The sequence below is a fragment of the Notamacropus eugenii genome, chromosome 3 (assembly GCF_028372415.1).
Source record: "Notamacropus eugenii isolate mMacEug1 chromosome 3, mMacEug1.pri_v2, whole genome shotgun sequence".
Taxonomy (NCBI): Eukaryota; Metazoa; Chordata; class Mammalia; order Diprotodontia; family Macropodidae; genus Notamacropus; species Notamacropus eugenii.
The window spans coordinates 425,181,623-425,204,078 of NC_092874.1; the positions used below are offsets into that span (position 1 = coordinate 425,181,623).

Here is a 22,456-nt window from a genome sequence, read left to right on the forward strand (position 1 = left end):
GATGGCTTGGTTACCAGCTGCACCCTTGAAGGGACACCCACATAGATGAGATCACAAATCCATTAAAGTATTGAAAAATGTAATGACTATATATATTATGTCTCTGCGTACGTTCTGTTTGGTTTGAACCTAACCCTTCACTACTAGTCTTCCCATGCAGAAGATGATCAATAGCCACACCCCTCCTACCCATAACTGCGTGGGAGGAGCTGTCGTCTCTCTAAACATTTTCTGATTCACACTTTTCCTGAAATTGGAGAATTAAATATTTTGACTTTCCGTCCTTACTCCTACTGGGCTGCATACTGCACATGGGTAGTGTGAGCAGGAATTGTGTACACCTGCAGATTGGCCATCAGACGCATTTGTGTGATCAGAGAGCCAAACAGTAAGAATTCACAAGGTAGGACCTCTGCCAGCTCTGAGGGCAGTGCCTGGCACGAGGTAGAGTCCTCTGTTGAGTTAAGGGAAAACTTTGATGAGATGGGAGTTTAAGTTCAAGTACAAAACAATTAAATGATGTCAACGTGACCCAACTATTCATCCCTACCATGTAATTGGAATGGTGTTTCAGCCAGAGAATTGCTGTGGTCCTATGCCCAGATTTAGGCCAGTGAGGATTGCATTGTGCTAAAAGAAGAGGTCAGTATTTCTAACAGTGCTGAAATCCCTGAAGCCAGTATTTAACACAAAGCCAGAACTGCAGCCCAGGCTCACCACAGCTCTCCTTAAAATCTTTGTGATCAAAGCAGGCTAAAAACAAGTTGTTTGTTGCATTGATCTGTGACTTCTCTTGTAGAATGTCAAGAGTGACCCTTAGAAACCATCTAAACCAAATTTGTGGTTTTACAGATGAGGAAATTGAGGTCTAAAAAGAATAATATAATTAGCATTTTTATAGTGCTTTAAAATTTGCTGAGCTTTTTAAAAGTGCTCCATTGGAGCCCAGAGTTAGCTCTGTGTCAGATACTTGATGTATTATTTATTACTGTCTCCATTTTACACTTGAGGAAACTGAGTCTCTGATAAGTTCAGTGACATGCATGGTCTGGTCAGATAGCTCTCTGTGTCAGAAATGAGAGTGAACCCCAGGTCTTAATCCATTCAATGGGAAATATCAGATTGACTCCAGTGGGACGTGAATGACCTGCTGCATATTTGGAAGTATTCACCCTAGCGCTGGGGTTTAACAGGCTGGTTTTTAAAACACAGTTGAAATAGATCAGGGGTTTTCTTAAACTTATTCACACTTCTGAGTTGGGAGATGATATACTATAATAAATAAGCCACCTAACTACAAAATAACATCATTTTTTAGATCCAACTGGGAAATATTTCTAAAAAATACATAGGGTTGTATGTATTGTTGTTTTTTCAGCTGAGTGCCAGAAATTTAACTGAAGTCTCCAAGAAAGTACTTGTGGTTTTTAATGTCTTTTGTGTGTTGGCTTGAAATCTGATCTAAGACAAGCACCCCCATTGGGTCCCCTTCCTGCTAGTAATTTAGATGATACTGCATTTATCCAGAGGCTCTACGTTCAAACTCTTCTTTCTCTTCTCCCTAATTCAAAAGATGAAGCTGGGGTGCCAAACAATTGGAACTACATATACTACAACCTATATCTTTATCTCCCATGGCACTTTAGCCTGGCACATCAGTAAACATTTGAGGAATAACTGGATGAACTGAGTTCTATAGCCTTTCATAAAGCCATTTAGTGATAGATACATTTTGCTTTGACACAACAGACACTTCCCATGAAACACCCAAACCCTTTGCAAAGTATATTTACACACAGACAAAAACAGTTTGTTAATTGCTTACAGAAAAAAGGGACATATTTTGACAGAACAATACTAACAGACTGTTATTTCATCAGTTTTGTTTTCTCTCAGTGCTGACTTCATTTATGCGGTTTTGACAGACTTTTTGTCCCTACTATACAGAAGGAAGGTTTTAAGTGATAATAATAGGAGATTATTTATAGAGGATATTATAAGATGTTTTCCTCACAATAAACCTCAAGATAGGTAGTACTAGTAATAATGGCTCCATTTTACAAATGAGGAAGGTGAGGTTAAGGATGGTAAGTGAATTACCCAAGGCTAGAGAACTGAGTGGGTTCCTCTGGACACTAATTCTAGCTAAAGAGATCCTTAAAGATCATCTAATACAATACCTTCCATTTAGCAGTCTTTGAACCTTTTGGGGACTTAATGGTCCAAAAGGTTCAAACTAAGAGTTATTTAATGTCACTTTAAGTAGTAAATAATTATAAAAATATTATGGATTTTATATTAAATTACCCTGGGGGGCTCATAACACATTTTGTGGTTGTTGTTGATGAATGGAGTTTGAGTAATTTCAGAAATATAGTAAGAACCCCTGATCACTTAGTCTATACACTCTTCCATTTTATAGATGAGGAAACTGAAGCCTAGAGAGGCTGGTTGACTTTATCTGAAGTTACTTGGGCAGCAGACAGTAGAGGTATAATTCAAATTTAGCACCAATTCTGGATTTAGCAGGGGAAAGATAGGTAGTTTCAAGTAGTTGATGGGCTATTAAAAGAAGAAGAGAATAACATGATTGGCCACAAGGGTCACATAAGTGTGAATCTGAATCCAGGGCTAGAATTTGAATCTAGGTCCAAAGTATTTCACGATGATCAGCCAATCAAAAAGTATTTCTTGATAGGTATTATGTTAAATTGTGTGAGAGATACAACAGATCTGATCCCTGCGCTCAAGGAGTTTGATGTCTGATTTATAGATATTCATTTTCTTTCTCTAATTAGAGAGTAATTAAGTGCAAAAATGCATGTCACTTGCACATGCCACAGATCTGGGCTGGAGTGATTAGAGAAGACTTCATTCAGGTTGGCAGATGGGAAGAAATTGACCTATGCTTTTAAAGATGGGTAGAATTTCTATTAAAAAGGGACATTTCTGCTCTTCTTACATCTTACTCCTGTGCATGTATTCTGCTATCCAGTGACACACTGTCCTTGAACACAACACTTTCTTGAATCTAAGCGTTTTCACTGACCATCCCTCCCATGCTTGGAGCCTTCTCCTCATATCCTCCTCCTCTTCCTCCTCCTGGCTTCTCTGGTCTCCCTCAAGTTTCAGCTAAAGTCCCACCTTCTGCAAGAAACCCATCCCAGTCCTTCTCAGTTTCAGTGCCTTCCCTCTGAGATGACCTCCAGTTTATCCTGTATATGTCTTATGGGTATGTAGTTGTTTGTCTCCCGCATTAGGTGGAGAGCTTCATGAGAGAAGGGACTGTTATTTGCCTTTCTGTGTATCTTCAGCCCTTAGCATATTGCCTGGCACATAGTAGGCACTTAATAAATGGTTATTGACCAACTGATATATGTGTATATGTCTATAGTTATATGTATGTGTATATATGTGTATATGTGTATGCACATATACACATATATACATACATACATACATATTATTCATATATGTATATATATTCACGTATATATCTGATATATATATATATATATCAGATAGGGGGAATTGCCCAAGGAAAGACACAGAGACAGGAGAATGAGTATGACATTTCTAAACAAAATAACTCTGAATTCTTTTTTACTTTTAATTTTAAATTGAATTTTAATTTTAAAAATAAGCACATATGGCATAGAATTTTTAATATTTATAACAGCCTCCAGCACATGGTCATATCTGGCCCCTGGACCCAGATGGTTCCAGAGGAGAAAGTGAGGCTGGTGACTGCACAGCCCTCCCTCACTTAAATCCAATTCACTTGGTATCATCTCCCTGATGTCATGGTCCTCTTTGAGAACAAAGGACAAACAGTAGCAAGTAAGCAAGCAATTAATAAATCTGTTTTCATTCATTCATTCATTCATGATACAGAATAGGGAGAGGCATCTCATAATCAGACAATGGTAGGATATTACTACAAAAAGGCTGGCGATCTTCATTCTAGGATTCAACAATTTAATTAATGCTTGCTAAATGTCTGATGTGCCCATGGCATTGAGCTAGGAACTGGAGACAGGAAACCAAAAAGAGCCTCTCCCAGCATGGAACTTACATTCTGCAGTTACATTACATGATAGTGAAAAGAGATTGGAGGGGAAGGAGAGAGCCCTAACACCCAGGGACTCAGAAAGGCATCCAGAGCTGAGTCTTGGAGAGAGTCCATTCCAAGCCTAGAGGGTGGCCCATGTAAAGGAACTGAGATGGGAGGCAGGAGATGAGATGGAATGCTGAGTTCCAGGGAATACCTAGTAGGGAAGTTTGGCTGAAACATATGGTGCATGAAGGTGAGTAGTGTGGAATAAATCTGGAAAAGTAGGCTAGAGCCTAGGGGCAGCAATAGTGCATAGATTCCTGGACCTGGAGTCAGGAAGACTCATCTTGTGAGTTCAAATCCAGACTCAGACATTTATTAACTCTGTCACCCTAAACAAGTCACTGAACTCTTCTTTGCCTCAGTTTCTTCATTTGTAAAATGAGCTAGAAAAGAAAATGGCAAACCATTCTAGTATCTTTGCCAAGAAAACTCCAAGTGGGATCACAGAGTCAAACAAGGTTAAGACTACTGAACACAGCCTAACTGTGAATTCTTTAAATACCAGGGCAAGGAGTTTATATTTTATTCTGGAGGCAATAGGGAGCCACTACTGGAAATGTTTTATTAGAGGAGTGACATAATCAGACCTGTGTGGTAGGAAGATTCTTTTGCCTCCTATACGGAGGATAAATTAGAAAAGGGAGACTAACTCAGAAGCCACCATCCCAGAATCAGTCTCAAGCTTCCTCTTCTCTCCTTGAGCTCCTGCCATCACCCTCTCTACTTTCTCTCTCAGAAGAGGACTTTGCCTCCTATGTACTACTCACAGTAATCAAAGTAAGAGATGGGGAGGGTCACAACTAGGAGAGAAATGATAGGTAGATAGATAGATAGATAGATAGACAGACAGACAGACAGGTAGGTAGGTAGAAAAATAGACAGATCTAGGAGTTGATGAAGAAAGAGAGAGTATAGAAGGAGAAGACAAGGTGTCTCTGGACAGTCTTAAAGGATACCCACAGCTAAGGATTAGGGCATACATGTGTGTTCATCCTTCACTGCCAAAGAAGATCATTGTCATCAGAGAAATGGTGACATGCTTTGCATTTGACTTTGTTTTGAGTGAGGGAAGGCTGTGCAGGTCACCAGCCTCACTTCTCCTCCAGAACCATCTGAATCCAGTGACCAGATATTCATCAGGATGACTGGAGGTGACCCAGGAGGAGGCAATTGGGGTTAAGTGACTTGCCCAAGGTCACACAGCTAGTGAGTGTCAAGTGTCTGAGGTGAGATTTGAACTCAGGTCCTCCTGACTCCTGCACTGGTGCTCTATCCACTGCACCACCTAGCTGCCCCCAGGGCATAGATAATTATCTAGCAAAAGGGAGTCTGAAATAGAGAGGTAAGAGGAGAGCCAGAGGAGAGCAACATCCCAAATAAAGAGAGAGGAGAGTATCCAAGAGGAGAGATTGATCGACAGTATCAAAAACTGTAGAGGTCAGGGAGGATGAGGTATGAGAAATGGTCCCTAATCTTAAGGATGGGGACAAACATCTTTTGGGACTTTAGGAAAGTGGGGTCACAAACTAGGGTGAGAGAGAAAGGCAAGAAGAAAGAAAAAAGAAGGAAAGAAGGAAGGGAGAGAAGGAAGGAAAGATGACACATAGAACAGTTATTAAGCACTTATTATGTTCCAGGTAGAGTTGGGAGTACAGATCCATGCAAGTAAGATGATCTCTGCCCTCAGAGAGCTTACATTCTAATGAGGGAAGAAAACACAACAAAGGAGACCTTAAAGGGAAGAGAAGGTACACAAGTGACTACCTAGTATGGAGATGCCTGGGAAGTGGTATGGAAGTCTGGCTCCAGGCCAATGAAGGCAAAAGTTCACGGATCAGAGCCAAAGAAACAGCGGTAGAGTGTGAGTTGCATCTCAGGGGAAATGAAGGTGGTGGTGGTGTCCCCTCAGCATATTGAGGAGATGCTAGGAGGTGGCATGAAAGCCTATTTCCAAGAAAGAAGAAAATGAATTTAATTCTTATGTGGTCTTTTGAGTGTAATGATATATCCCTTTAGAGAATTAAAAGATGCTACCCAGAGCCTTAACTAAGCAGGGTGACCAAGGCTTTGTCCCAGGATATCAAAATTCAGAGTGCTGACTATGCTCGTAGCCAAGGTAGAAATAACTGAATTTAGCACTTTGTTTGCATGAATAATTAGTTAAAATAGGAAGTTGCCCAATAGAATACTTTCTCCCCACACTGTCCTATCTTAGGTAAGCTCCCTCTCAGACCCACACTCCTCCTCCTCTCCCAATCTCTACAGTACAGAGGCCTTATAGTGCCCCAGGGTTTCTGTCTCCTCACCATGGAGTTGTATCTCCCCACACAAATAGAATTTGCATAAAAAGCTATTTTATAAGGCATGTTGTTGTGCTGTGTGCTCTAACAACAAAATGACTAGTTATGGCTGTCTTGTTATATCTTCACTTCTCATAAATAAAATGCCTTCAACCAGTGATTCAGTCAGTTCTCCCAGATTCAGTCAAAGCAGTCATCCAAGAAATTAGTTTGTGGATTTTTTCTGAATCAAGGAGGCACTTTGGACAGGGCACTTAGCCAACTGACCAGGAACTTAGCCAAGGAAGGAGCACTGGAAGTCAGAAAAGCTAATCTAATGTCCTAGCACCATCAAATATTTGCTCTAGGAACTTGGGTCAGTTACTAATCCATTCTGGGCTTCCATTTTCCTCATCTGTAAAATTACAGAATGATTCACTTCCTGGAGGACCTCAGTTCAAATCCCATCTCTGTCACTACCTTTGGGTAAGTCACTTAACCTCATTTGTAAGATGAAATGGTTGGACAAGATGAACCTATGTATCTCATAGGGTTGTTGGAAGGATCAAATGGAATAATATATGTAAAGTGACATTGTCAATTGGAAAGTGCTAAATGGATGTCAAATTTTATGAAGTGAGAGGCTGAAAGTGCTGCTGACATGGAGTAGGAGGGTGAGAGGAAAGTGTTAAAACTCCAACATGAAACCCAGCTGCTTTTTTGTCTTCCTATCTCGCCCCTGGCAGGTGGGACTCTGGAAGAGTCATGCCAGTCACACACAAGATGGTGGCTGCTTTCCTAGATCCAAGATGCTATCAAGCCAGGAGAGCCCCCAGTCCACCAAAGGCCTACAGAGCATGCTAAAGGAAGTAGAGCTGATCCGGAACTCCAGGGATGGTCAGATTGAAGAAGCCATTCAGGTGAATCAGGAATTGGCTAAGGAGCTGCGTCAGTGCCAGGAGGCCCTGGCAGCCTCTGAAGACTGCAACCGCCATCTGAAAAAGGAACAGGCAGAAATGAGGAAGAAAGTGGAGGAGGCCAGGCAGGCAGTACTGAGCGGCCTGGGGAAGGTGAGGGAACTGGAAGCCCAAGCCACGCAAGTACTGCATCTACAGATGTGCATCCAGCAGCTGGAATTAGAGCTACAGTATTACAGGTAAAGTCTGGGGATAAACTGACAGGGCAGGCCTGCTGGCAGAAGCAATGGCAGGCCTTGACTAAAGGCCTGTTTTGTACAAGGGACACTGCTGGGTACAAAAAACAAAGAGATGGAGAGGGCTTACAGCACTGTTCTCCAGTCTAATAACTCCAGAAGATTTCATTTCAGGCAAGTACCTGCCTCAGAGGCTTGTTGAGAGTATGCATATGAAATGTCCACCCAATCCTGAAACTTTATCAAAACTATTGGCTGTTGTTAGGGCTTGTCCTGGGAAGTAACTACTTTGTATACAGTCAGCAAGTCAACAAGTATTTGTTAGGTACTTACTATGTTCCAGGCACTGCTAAGTGCTAGGGATAGGAAGGCAAAGGCATGATCCCTGAACTCAAGGAGTTACAATAGAATCTATCCATCCATCCATCCATCCATCTGTCTATCTATCTGATCTATCTAGCCATCCATCCATTCCATCCATTTATCTATCTAATCTATCCATCCATCCATCCATCCATCCATCCAACTTTCTATCTACCTATCTATATGTGTTTATATATATGAAAGTTTGTAAGTGTGGGTATTTATGTGTACACACATATTTATACACATGTATGTACACATATCTATAAATTTGTTTGTACTATTGCATCACCTGTGTGAATATAAGCTCATTTTGAGAACAGATGGTTTCATTCTTTATCTTGTGTCCCTAGCATGTAGGTGTATTTTTATCTATGGCACATGTAGGTGCTTAATAAGTATTTGTTGGTTGAAGTAAAAAAGAAAAGACATATGCTCAACAAGCATTTTTTCAACATTGACTACATGCCAAGCATTGTGAAGAATGTTGGGGGTACAAAAAGGAAATCGTGCCTGCGCTCAGTCAGGTAAGGCTTCCTGGATGAAGTTATGCCAGAGCTGGACTGTGAAGAGTTATGGGAGGGATTCAAACAAATGGAGATGGGGGGGACATCAGGGCAGAGTGAGCAGCAAAGATATAGAATGGGAGAGGATGGGATAAGAATGAGGGATGGCGAATAATCTAGCTGGTAAGAATTTAGAGTATACCAAAAGGTATTATGAGAGAAAAAGCTGGAGGGGATTGGAGCCAGACTGACACTGTAATAGAATTTTTAAAATAAATAAACAAATAAGGAAAGAAGTTTAATACTGTGTAATTATGATCAAACTTAGTCCTGAATAGAGGAAAAAATGTACCTCCCTTTCTTTACAGGGGAATTAATGATGTGGAATATTATGTATACTATCAGACTTGGTTAATATGTTCATGAGTTTTCCTAATCTGCTGTCTCTCTCTTTTTCATCTTTTGTTACAAGGGACAACTCTGTGGAGGGTAGGGTGGAGAGTTACATTAGAAATGAAGGTGGTGTAAAAACAAAAGTTATAAAAACTAGAAAGAAAAATATATAATTTCAGAACTGCAATAATGTCAAAAACTTGACTATATCAACATGTAATATATGCCCTGGATATATTAACATGTAACATGTCTTGAACTATCCCAAGTCATACACTAATGGGTTGGGTTGGTGGCAATTATGTCCCTTCTGGTCTCTAAGGGTACCCCTGAGTGATTGGGAGGGACCTTTTCTCGTGCTACAGCTCATGAGCCCCCACCAGTGTGATTCCCAACATGACTGTTATTTGATAATCAATTTAGCCAGCCAGACTTGTTGCTTTTTAAAAGGGAAATTTATTAAAGGATATAGTAAGAATGGTACAGACATCATACACACACATACACACAAGTATATGACACACTTCCATCAGTACATACAGAATTCAGGGAAAAGTGGGTTTAAGGACATAAGTCCTTTTTTTTTCTCCTTTTTATGTAGTGCTCAAGAAATTCCCCTCAGGCATAGTTTAGCTGCTTTGCCGGATCTTCATGGGGCCATTGTGAATCTGCTTTTCTGAACTCTATCCTCCTAATACTCTCTTAGTGTGTGAAGCTAAGATACTGATGAGAAATCCCAATCCTTCAGACCTTTTGAGATCCTCCTTCATCCAAGTGGAGGCTGGGGAAGGAGATCTAGGCAGAGGACAAAGTCAAGGCTTCTTACTCCTTAGGTTTTCCTAGAACTGTTTCTGCCTTCATCTCGGGAATTACCCTGGTGCTCAACTATCTCTGCAGAGTATTTTGTAGACAATTTCTAGGGCATGACCATGTTTCCTTAGCACTTCCAATCTCATTGCTACTCAACTCAGTCCATTTCATTCAAGGACTTTTCCCACTGAACTTAAAGCCTATAAGTGATGGGTTAAGATTTGCCCTTGAATCCTTAATATATCAGGACATCTTATCTCTTTAAATAGGTGGGATGATTTCACTGATTTACTCAATCAAAACTACTCTGAAAAATGTAATGTGATACTACAATTTAACTAAGAATGACAGATATAAGGAAGATAGTTATATAGAAGGAGTTATATGAATTAATGCAAAGGAAAGAAAGCAAAATCAGAAGACCAGGATGCTGACTGATTATATAAAGCACCAAAAAAGTTGCCTGTGATTTAAGGCAAGTCACCATGCCTCACTAGGCCGCAGTTTCTTTTTCTGTAAAATAAAAAGACAATGCTTATGTTCCTTACATAGTTGTAGTGAAGCTCAAATGTGATGATAATAAACATTTACATGTTGCTTTTAAGTTTGCAAGTCATCCTATAGACATTTTTTTTTTTGGACCGTCACAGCAACCCTGTGGCCTACAAAATACAGATGTGATTATCTCCCATTTGTGAGATAAGGAAAACTGAAGGTCAGAGAGATTAGGTGACTTAACCACGGTCATGTTAGTTGCGGATGAGGGGATTCAAACCTCAGTTCTACAAACTTCCAGGCTCTTGTATTCCCCATGGCCTTAGGACAGCACCTGGCATTTAGCTGGCATTTAATAAGTTTGTTGAATTGACCTGAAGAGGGACCCAGTGTTTCGTGGGCATGTGGGGAGATAAAGAAGCTGGCAGCAGGCAGAAGGCTGTCTTACAGTAATTCCTGTCTTGTTCTCCACCAGGGAAAAGTATCTGGATTGAGGGCAGTGAGCTAGGAAGAGGGATAGGCATTTATAGAGTACCTACACATGCCAGGTACTACACTAAGGACTTCACAAATATTTTTCTCATTTGATCCTCACTATAACCCTGCAAGCAGATGCCATTGTTGTCCCTGTTTTACTGTTGAGAAAACTGAGGCAGAAAAGTGAAGTGACTTGCCTAGGGTCACACAGCTAATAAGTGTTTGAGGTGAATTTGAACTCAAGTCTTCCTGACTCCAAGCCTAGCACTTTATACACTGTGCACCTAGATGTCTAATTAGTCAGAAGCAGAGAACAGCCCTTTGAGGGTAGAGAAAGGGGTCTTCCATAAGGAAGGTCTTCTATAAAGATGCAGGGACTAAAATATATTCAATAATTTATTTACTGAGTGACAACGTAATGGAGAGAATGTTGGACTTGGGGCCTTAAGAGACCTGAGTTCAAATTCTACTTCTGACATTTATAAGTTGTGTGTCTACCTCCATAAGTTTCTTTTTCCTTCTCTGTAGAATAGGGATAATGCCTGTAGTGCCTACCTTATAAGACCCTTGTGAGGCTCAGATGAAGTAATAGATATAAATGTTCTTTACACACTTGAAAATCCTATATAAATGTCAGTTTGTTGTTGTTGAGTCATTTCAGTTGTGTTGGACTCTTTGTGACCCTATTTGGGGTTTTCTTGGCAGAGATAGTGGAGTAGTTTGCCATTTCCTTCTCCAGCTCATTTTACAGATGAGGAAAACTGAGGCAAATAGGATTAAGTGACTTGTCCAGGGTCACACAGCTAATAAATGTCTGAGACTGAAATTGGACTCAGCAAGAGGAGTCTTCCTAACTCCAGATCAGGAATGAGGGGTGACACACAAAAAGTGTAGGACATGGTTCTTTTTCTTCAGTACATTTAAGTTTAGTTGGGGAGATGAACTATCCATACTGTCCACACATAAAGAACCTAACTCTCTAACTCCCTCCTTACCTTGATGAGTTCCACCCAGTGCCTCCATTTTGAAGATGGGCTCGGGGTGTCCATGCTTCACACCTTCCTGGCTTTGCTTGTGGCCCCCAGAACCTCACCACCACTCCTCAGCTGCCCTTTGAACCTAGAACTTTGCCTGGGACTTTCTCGCCTTGGAATATCCCTCAGTCTCTCCCATCCCCTTCTTAACATGGTGAGTTCTTCCCAGGGCCTCCATTTTGAGGACAGACCCAAGATGTCCTTGCTTTGTTTCCCTCCCAACTTTCAAGAGTTTGCCACCATACCCTCACAGGTACCTTCTCCCTCCCCACCCCACCCAGCTTTTCAGGCCTCTTTTATATATTGTCTCCCCCTATTAGAATAAAAGCTCCTCTGGGTCAGGAACAGTCTGCTTGTATTTGTACCTCCAACAGTTAGCACAGTGCCTGGAACATAGTGAATACTTAATAGATGCTTCTTTTCTTGCCTTGCCAGGTGCTAAAGTGAGTAGTGTAGACAAGCCCAAGAAGGGAGAGGTCCATGTGTCCTCTCCCTTCCCTCCTGCAAGTGAGCTAAGGACTCTTGTTCCAAAGCCAAATCCAGTCCTTCCTAGGTGATGACATACCTGTGGGTGTTGGTTGGTGAATATTTGCCAGGATTCTGATCCAATCCAATGAGTATCATCTCTGGTACCATAGTACTAACAGTCACTTAAGGAGAATATCATCTCTCCAACCCAGCTGACCTGGCCCTCCCCATCAGAGAGCATCCTCAAGTCTATTTGTCCAATGACCTCCTAAGCACCAAGCAACCTCTCTCCCATATCCCTGCTGGAAGCAGAACTATTAACCACCATCTGTCCTGTGGCCATTGCAACTATGCAGAGAAACCAGAAAGAAAGCAGTGAAAATCTGAATGGAAGACATGGTTTAGTAATTATTGTTACTTTTTTTTTTTTAAATTATGTGACGATTTCGTAATTTTTATTTTCGCACAAGTTTTGCAAGCTAGAGACAGTGTGGTCTAGGAGAAAGAGCTCCAAACTGAAAACCAGGAATCCTGTCTGTACCCTTAAAATCATAAAACTTTTTCAAACAATCATAAAACTTTATAACTTGGGGGTGGGAGAACCATAGAGATCTAGCTCAACTTGCCCATTTTATAGAGCAGGCAACCCAGGTCCAGACAAGGAGCATGAATTGTCTAAGGTCATATAGCTAATAAGTGGCAAAATTAGAATTTGAACCCAAGGCTCCTGACTCCCTGGACATGTGATCTATGTGACCTTGAACGACTTCCTCTCCCTAGTTTTCAATCCACCCTTCTATAAAACAAATGAAACTAGATAGTCCTTAATGTCCCTTCAAACTCTAAAGTGTTGTGATTCCAAATATAATTTGTCTGTTTTCAAGTTTGGAGTATTTGAAGAGCTGATTTCCTTCTCTTATTTCCTGCTCTTGTTGTGCCCATACTGTCTTCTCCTTTGACCAGAAGATGAAACGACAGCAAAGAATCATAATATGGCAGAGATCTTTCAGTGGGATCCTAGGAGACTTTTCAGAGGGAGCGAGCATTTCCTTGCTGAGCCAACTTCCTAGTGTTTGGATAATGATTTCCTGTTTTCATGCTTTATCTGCTAAGAAAACTATTCTGAGACATGGCTGCCCTCCAGCAAACCTGGGGACAGTCTCATTTTTAACAGGACAAATAAATAGGGCTCTTCATTTTTTTTTTACCTTAATCTAATTTCTGCCCCTTCTATATATAGATGAGGCTATACTTGGAGTTGACTCCAGCAGTGAGGATGAATTGCACCCAACCATCCCCACTCTCTAGCCTGTTTTCCTCTCTAAGCTGCCATATCCAAGAGCACACATTTACCAGGTACTGCTTGACCTGGGACTGATGTGGATAGCCATGGAATAATGCTTTTTTCCCGGTGCTAAGCTCACTAGTTTGGACCACTGTCAATCCCCTGGTTTTGGCCACATTTGAATGTGCTAACTGGCCCAGTGCCGAGGAAGCAATCACAAGTATGATAAAGGTGAAACAAGAAATAATTTGATCATTCATCATTCCTAGAAAACTGGAGCCCTTGCTGATGCCATATGGATATAAGTAAATGTAGACAATGAAAGGATTTGGGGTTTGGGAACCCTGATGTGCTCTAATTCTTCCTAAATTGTGGAATGATATAGACAGATGTACAGATGGGAATGTTAATCTTCCTTCTGGCACAGATGAATACAAGTTCCGATCTCTTCTCTTATGTTTTCTTTTTTATAGAGGGGAACCATGCTTCAGGATTTTCTAGTTTGGTCTCTAAGCAGTGCTGTCAAAGGTTAGATTTGACCCTGGTTGTGAGAATCACCTATGGGGAAACTGAGATGCAGGAAAGCTAAGTAATTGTAGAATTAAAAAAGCAAATAATTTGTGAGCTGGGACCATAGAGATCACCTAATCCAATCCCCCTCACTTTATATCTCAAGGCACTGAGACCTGTTCCAAGTCCCAAAGCAAGTTAGTAGTTATCCTCCCACACCTTCCTCTGAACACACTCTATAGTAGAAATGTGTGTGTTCGTCCTTCGTTGCCGAAGAAGACCATGCCATCAGAGAAATCATGACATGACTTGCACTTGACTTTGTTTTGAGAAATTGAGGAAACTGAGGCAAACAGAGGTTAAGTGACTTGCCCAGGGTCACACAGCTAGTGAGTGTCTGAGGTCAAGTCTGAACTCAGGTTTCCCTGATTGGTTGTAGACCCAGGGCTATGTGCACTATGGTGCCCCCCTAGCTGCCTAAGTCCAGCCAAACTGGTTTTACTATACCACACAACATCCCATCTGCCATTTTGGTTCTTTTGCAGATTCTCCCCTATATCTAGAATGCATTCCTTCGTCACTTCTACATCCAGAATCCCTAGTTTCCCTCAGAATTCAGTTCATGTTCCACCTTCCACATGAAGACTTTCCTAATACTCCCAATCAAAAACACCTTCCCCCTAAACGAAAATATTTCTATTTCCTTATTTTTCCTTATGTTTTATTTAAAATATAGCATTTCCTTTTTACTTATATTTCTGTAAACATATTATATAACTATGTATGTATGTATGTGTATTGGTATATTAGAGAAGCAGTGTGCAGTGAGGATAGAAAGCCAGTTTCAGAACCAGGAAGACCTGGATTCATATCCTGCCTCCAATATTTAACTGGCTGTGTGACCCTAGTCAAGTCAGTTAGCCATTCTGGGAAGCTCTTAAAGAAGATGTTACAAACAAAGCACGTAAAGGAAGTAAACAAAGCAAGTTGCAGGCGCCTGAGTGGGCAGTAGGAATCTCCTCATTCAGGAGTTCCATATACTAGTGAAATCCTAGGTCCAGTCCCTGTCCCTATAGATCTTGGATCTGCTTTTGTACATATTATTTCCCTGGAGAGAATAAACTGCTTCTTTTTTGTTCATATTCCCAGCTCCTACTGCAGTGTCTAACACATAGTAGGCACTTTTATAAATGTCTGATAATTAAATGATTGATTGATTATAGCTAAGTCAGCACTAGAACTCATCTCCCAATTCCTAGGTCAGAGTTTTTTCTACTGCAACACATCAAACACAGCTGAGGAAAAGTCTGCCACTTTTTGAAGGAAATTTCATTTTGTTTTCTCAAGAAGAAAAGTGTCATTTTTCTTGACCCACAAAGATTCTTAATTTTGCTTTACTCTGTTAGTTAGCTTGTCCACTGGACAGAAGAGAGCCCTAAGACTGAGTTTAGAACTAGAGAACTGTTAATGGCCCTGCTAGTTTTAATATTTTACATGCTGTGTTCTTTAAAACTTTTAAGAATGATACCACAGGTACCCACATGTGGTCTCTCCTGCCAGAGTCAAAGTGCTGTGAGTTTATTAACACATTGGTGCAACAGGAGTATGTTGTTAAATATTTAACAACCAGCTCTAGGTTGGGTGGAATGTGCCTGAGACAGACTTTTAGATTTAATGTGCATTATTCACATTGCCTCCATTACTTTCTTAAGTCTAGACAATCAACAATAAATAAATAAATCAAACCCTGATTTGTAGCATTTGCCAATTTCTGAGTTCTAAAAACTCACTTTGAATATTTAACAATTGACTCCTAGCAAGCCAGTTAGAGCACAACCCTGCTTATAACCTATGAAAAAAATTAAAATTCTCCTGTTATTCCCTTAACATTTCTTCTAATTAAATATCTATAGGACATTGTAAAATCATGAGCAGAATTACTGCTTATATATTTGAATCCATTTCTTTTTTAAGAAATTTCCAGGAATTCAGATGTTTCTAGCAGTGAATTCCTGAACCACAAAACTTCCACTTTAGCTAAATAAATAAATAAATCTTTTAAATTCTTTTTAGTAGCTTTGGTAGACCTGATGTGGAAATGCTGTATCTCTAGTAAGAAATATACCCTAAAATACCTGAGCAGTAGAAGAGGTGACCGGAATTCTTCCAGCTGGTCACCCTTCAGGAGATAGGTAAATATTTCATTTGAAAATGGAAATGACCTTTCAAATTCCCTTTGAAGCTCAAGGGAAAAAAAAGAGTGACTATTTCAAATGAATAATGCAGAAAATGGAAAGAACATTTCTCTAAATCTAGGCAGGGGTGGGGAGGACATTATTATTAATTCATTCATTCATTCATTGATTTCAGACATACCATAAGTAGAAGTTTCCTGGGGCACCTACCTTCAATTAAGACCAGTGACTTAAATCATTGATAATGGTTTTTTTGGATTTTCAGAGAATAGAAGTTCCACCACTCCTTTATACAAGCATTTAATTTTAGAGGAGTTAGGTAGCAAAGTGGATAACTGGAGTCAGAAAGACCTGAGTTTAAATCCGACATCAGGTACTTTCTAGCTGTGTGACTATGGGCAAGTCATTTAACCTCTGCTTCAGTTTTCTAACCTGTAAAATTAAGATAATAATAGCACCTACCTCACAGGGTTGTTGTGAAAACCAAAGGAGATCCTAATTGTAAATTGCTTAGTACAGTGCTTTTAATGTGGTAGGCAATATATGTATTAGCTATTATTAGATAATTTTAGAGCTTGAAGTAAACTTTAAATATCATAGACATAGATGCAAGCATAGAACCAGATGGATGGGACCTTAGAGGTCATCTGCTCCAACCTCCTCCTTTCCCAAATGAGAATTCTAAGGCTTAGAGAGATTGGGACACGTCCAAGGTCAAACACCTCATCAGTAGCAGAGACAGAAGGAAGAAAGAGAAAGTTGAAGAGTGGTCATTCACCCTTTAAATGAAAGAGGTCCCAAAAAACAACCTGGGGCCAGTGAATGTAGGTAGAAAACATGTAGGTTTCAGTTCAACATAAATTGTTTCCTAACAATGACAACTAACAGCAGAATAGATTGCCTTCCAAGGCAATGGATTCCTCATCACTACAGACCTTCAGATAGAAGCTGGGGGAACCTCTTATTGAGAATATTCTAGAAGAGATTGCTGTTCGTATAGGGGTTGGAGTAGATTGACTAAGATTCATTCTACTTCTGAGATTTGGGGATTTGTTTGTGAAATGAATTCTAAAAATGGAAATGGTAAATAAATGTCAGTTGTAATTATTATTCTAAGTTCTTTCATGCCCATAATCCCACTCTGTGAACTAGGTAGGATATGTATTATTATTTCCATTTTAGAGATGGGGAAGTGAACTGATTTGCCTACACTCACATATAGTACACATATAACCCCTAGACACAAGATGGGACTTGAAACCAGGTCTTCCTGATTCTAGGGCTGACTCTAAAACAGTCTGACTGGAATGAGAGGTTTGAGTAAAGGCAAAGCAGGAAATGAGACCAGAAAGGGAGAAAGGGGCTACATAGATTACAGAGGGTCTTGAATGCTAAGCTAAAGACATCAGACATTATTCTATAGGTCATGGGAAATCATTAAAGGCTTCGGAGAAGGGCAAAATGTTATACTGAAAAGCTGTGTTAGGAAAATTAACCTGATTGTATGTGCAGAATGGATGGGGGAGGCGAGAGCCTAGAGGCAAGCAAACCCAATTTAAAATATACTCTTGGGGAAGTTTTTTTGTGTCTAGACTCTTTAGCCTTCATTTCCAGTCTGTTGACTTCCTCTAATATGTATCCAGCTACACTTAATATATTTTACTTGCTCTGTGCCTGGTCAGCCATGCTTATAGGATATGGTATCTCAGCTGCTAGGTCAGTTCCCTTCTGGTCTGGGTTAAGTAGGTCACTTTTCATTGGTTCCTCATGGGACTCAGCTGTTGCTATTGCTGGCTCACTCTATCACCAACTATATTTGCTGGACCTCTACTAGTTTTTTGACTTTTCAAAGCTCATAATGTTATTACTTGGACTGTTCCATCTCTGATACTCATTCACTGTAAATTAGGAAAGAATGAAACACAACAGGGTCAGAAGAAACAAACAACAATTGCCGTACGTTCATGACCACATGGTAGGCATGTGGGGAGATAAGCTGGTCACAGGCAGAAAACCATAGCTGTTACCTCTCCCCCTACAGGCTTATTGCAATTCTTTCCTTGTTCATCACCAGGGAAAAGTTGGGGGTGGAAGGGGGCCTCAGAGAGTCAGCTTGTAGGATAAGCATTTTTATATAGAACCTATTCTGTGCTATACTGTGTTAAGCACTTTACAAATATTATCTCCTCTGATTCCCATAAACACCATGAGTTTTTGCAGTTAAGGAAACTGAGGCAAACAGAGGTTAAGTGACTCTACCAGCTAGTAAGTTTCTGGGGTCACATTTGAACTCAGATCTTCCTGACTCCAGAACCAGTACTTTCTCTTCTGCAACACTAGGTGCCTCCATCTGCTACTATTCCCTCAGAAATCAGCATCTCCCAACACTCCATATCCCAATCATAAAAGTATAGCTTTTTCAGGGTGATAAGAGGATCTCTTCTCTCCAAAACCACTGCCCCTACCCCCTTTATCTCTTTTTTTTTTTTTTGTCTTGGCTCTTGGGAGCAAATATACATACATATTTGCATATCAAGAGGCTCTAAGGAAGAATGGAAAGAGTAGATTTGTGAAATCTTGGGCCCCAGCTTCCTTATTTCTAAAATGAGGGGTTTGGACCAGGAGATCTAAGGTCTCTCCCAGTTTGAAATTCTATGATACACTCCTCAACCTGCCCCAGTAAGTCCTCCCATCTTACATTTCAGTCCAGCATATTTTCCTTTTATTTCCACATCCCACCCGCTGCCTTTTTTTCCGTAAAGGTCCTACGGGGTAATTCATCACCCCATGCTAAGGTTGTCTCTACAAGAGAACTAAGGGTTCCCTGCACCTGGGCAGTACCCATCCATTTAGCCAAACCAAACTTGGCCTTTGGGATGGCAGTTGAAAATCAAGCAGGAAAACGAGACTGGAGCAGGAGAGTCTGACTACTCACAAGTCACTGTGGGTCGCCTTTCCTCGTAGCCTGCGCCAATGGAGGGAGGAGGGAACTGCCCTCTGTCCCCCTGTTGCTGGGAAGAGGATAAAAGGACCCTGGGGTCGGGGAGGTAGAGGGAAGAAAGAAGAGTTTGGCTTTTGACCATGGAAAGCAGGGGGGAGGGTGGGGGGAAGCCATCAAAGTGTCACCTTCTTTCATTCCTTCTCCCTCACCAGCCTCTGCTTGACCTGGGGAGTGAAGGCTTAAATCAAACAGTCAGAGTGAATGATGAACAAACTAGTCTGAGCCAAGCAAAAAAGACAGAGTGAGGGTGGATGGAGGTAAGAAGGGGGCACCATCTGGAAGGAGAAGAGAAACACTCTGGTATTTGTTCCCAATTTCATTATCTCTCTGTGTGAGTGTGCATGTGCGTGTGTGTGTGTGTGAGGGCTACTAGTGGGAAGAGTGCTTTCTCCCCTGAACAATGCCCCATCCTTGCAAGAGTGCCTTTCCCTTAGCAGGGACCTTAATTCTCTATGGTTAATAGAAAGAAAAAGATCCCCAGAAACCAAGATGCCAGAGCTGTCTGTCATCCTCAGGAGGGATAGCAGTTCAGCATTGGGAGATAGTGCTTTCTGTCTGGATGAGGCTCTTGTTTGAGGGGTAGTATAAATGCACTGGGGCATCCTTCAACAAGCTTGGTCATCTGAACCTTACAAGGTCATGGTCAAGAGACTGAGGAAGGATGAATTTTACCCTAATCTTTGATGTGGAATAGGTTCTCTCCTGCCTCTATCTACTGTCTCATCCTCTGGCTGGCACTCTCTCCCTCTCTCTCTCCCTCTCTCCCTTTCTCTCTCTCTCTCTCTTTCTCTCTCAGTCTCTCTCAATTTTTCTCTGTCTGTCCTCTCTCTCTCTTTTTCTTTCTCTCTTTCCCTCTCCTTCTCCCCCTCCCCTTCTCTACTCTCTCTCTTTTCCCACCACCCCCACCTCATCCCAGAATGGATAAGTGCAAAGTTAAGAATTCAATTGGATAATGGATGCATTAAAAACCCTACTGAAGATTCTTAATTTAGGGGTCCATAGAGCCCTGGGCCTGGAGTCAGGAAGACATAAGTGCCTCAGACACTCACTAACTATGTGACCCTAGACAAGTCATCTAACCCTGTTTGCCTCAGTTTCCTCATCTGTAAAATGATCTGGAGGAGGAAATGGCAAACCTCTCCAGTATCTTTGCCAAGAAAACCCCAAATGGAGTCACAGAACACAACTGAAAAACAACTGAACAGCAAAACCATGTGCCCATCACTATGGTAAGGGAAAGGGTTAATTTAAAAAAAAATCGCAAACAAAAAAGCTTCCCAAGACTTTCCTAAAGATTGTTTCTAATGGGGGAAACAGCGTGTACCTAATAGTACATTCATAACATGTGCAGAGTGGGTAGAAGGTGATCTTAGACAGGGGAAGGCTTGGAGCTGAAGGGGAAAGGTCTCCAGTAGAAGGTGGAGTTTGAGCTTGAAGAAAGTCAAGGAAAAACTATGGCTCAGAAGTGAGGTGTGCAGAGCCTTCCGACTGTGTGAACAGCCAGTGGCAAGGCATGAAGTCAGAAGATGGAGGCAGGTGGCTGGACTCACCGAGTGTGAGGGAGTCCAGGTATGAAGAGTGGAAATATGGGAAGGGGCCAAGAGCTTTAAATGCCACACACAGAGAGAAGTTTATCCTAGAGGTCATGGGGGTCCTTAGAGAAATTTAAGATTAAAAAAAAAAAACAAATTTAAAAAAAACTCCAGTGGTTTCCTATTTATAATAAGAAAGGAAACAAAGCTAAGTGCTTTACACGTACTAACTCATTTAATCTCCTCAACAACCCTAGGAGGTAGGTGCTATTATTATCATCCCCATTTTATAGCTAAGGAAACTGAGGCAAACAGAAGTTAAGTGACTTGCCCAGGGTCACACAACTAGGAAGTGTCTGGGGCTGAATTTAAATTCAGATCTTCCTGATTCCAAGCCCAGTGATCTATCTTAGCTGCCCTAACAATAATATCTGACATCACTGATAAAGTCTGATATCATTTGGCAAAGCAACTTACCTGGGAAGGAAGCTTCAGGCCATCATTCCCTGGTGACTCCTATCCTAATAGAGACCCCCATCACCATTCCTAAAGAAGGGCATTAGAATTTGAATTGTTGGAGGCTAGTGATCAAGTTTCCTGCCTTAGATTTCAAGTCTAAGAAGCTGTAGGGGGTGGAGGGAACTCTTTCTGAAATATTAACTCCAGGGCTCAGCCTTCTAAGTTTCCTCTTCCCTGGTTTTAGAGAGATCCGATTGTAATGTTCCCTCTGGGGAAGTAAAGAGATTTCTAACCAATAAATTGGTCCGGAAAACAACACAAGAGAAATATCGTGTTAGGAGAGGTCATTAGGAAATTATTCCAGGGTATTGAACAGATGCCAAGAAAGTTAAATTGTCCATTTCAGCCTTGGGGAGAAAACAGCAGAACGTTTCAGATGCAGAGACCCCACTTTTCGAATTACTTTTTAAAGAGATTTTTATTGATGGTTTTTGTAATTATAGTGCCTAGATTTTCCCCACTATCCCTTCCCTACTTCCCAGGGAGCCTTCTCTTATAACAAAGAATACTCTATTCTTTTTGAGCCTTCCTTCTTTTTAAAAAATATATATATTTATATTTCCCCTCAATTACACATTATAGCAAAGAATTTTAAAAAGAAAAAGAGGAAGAACAGGAGGGGTGGAATTCAGCAAAACCAATCAATATATCCTAAATGCTTGACATTATACTGTGTTCCACATGAACCTCCCCATCTCTGCAAAGGAGGGGAAGAAGTAGAGGGCTCTAATTCTTAGTTCTTCTTGCGACATCCCAAAGTGTGCATACCGAACATGGGGCCCCTGGGAGATCTCCAAATTGTCTGATCTGCCACCATACAGATTTTACAGCAGAAAGTAGGAAGAAGGAGGACAGGCTTTTCCCAGCCTTTCCAAGCTTGGGTAATCGCCACCTCCAGTTGGTTGACAAAAGCCTCCTTTGGCAGTGGCCTTGTTTGCACCTTTTTCATACCCCCTATACACAGTCACAGTGATTGAAGCCACACCTGGCAGAGAAAGCAAAAACCAGAGGGAATCTAGTATCACCTCTCTGGGTCTCAGTTTCCTCATCTGTAAAATGAGAGGGTAGCTTTTCAACTTTATCTTGTTATAGTCTTTCCATCCAGCCATCATCCCAGTTTTGTGTGACCTGTACATATGGTAATATTAAAGCTTGTTCTTCGTCTAAGTCACGAATACTTACACTGAGCAGGACAGCATTTTTTAGGATGCTTTGGGCATACTACTACTAGAAACCACTTTGCGGGTTGAATGTAAGTTCCTCTCTTGGGCATTGTTTGTACTTTGAAATATTATTGGGGTCTAAGCACCCTACAACTT

General features: G+C 41.0%; 1 protein-coding gene across 3 annotated transcripts in view; it reads left to right on the forward strand.

Moving 5' to 3' along the window:
• The window catches only part of EFCC1 (EF-hand and coiled-coil domain containing 1), a 77,079-nt gene that overhangs the window by 2,012 nt on the left and 52,611 nt on the right, over nt 1-22,456 (forward strand). For all 3 annotated transcript variants that reach the window (XM_072598276.1, XM_072598274.1, XM_072598273.1), the window contains exon 2: nt 7,143-7,552. In XM_072598276.1, the coding sequence (XP_072454377.1) occupies nt 7,143-7,552 (410 nt within the window). The remainder of the gene's footprint in view (nt 1-7,142; nt 7,553-22,456) is intronic.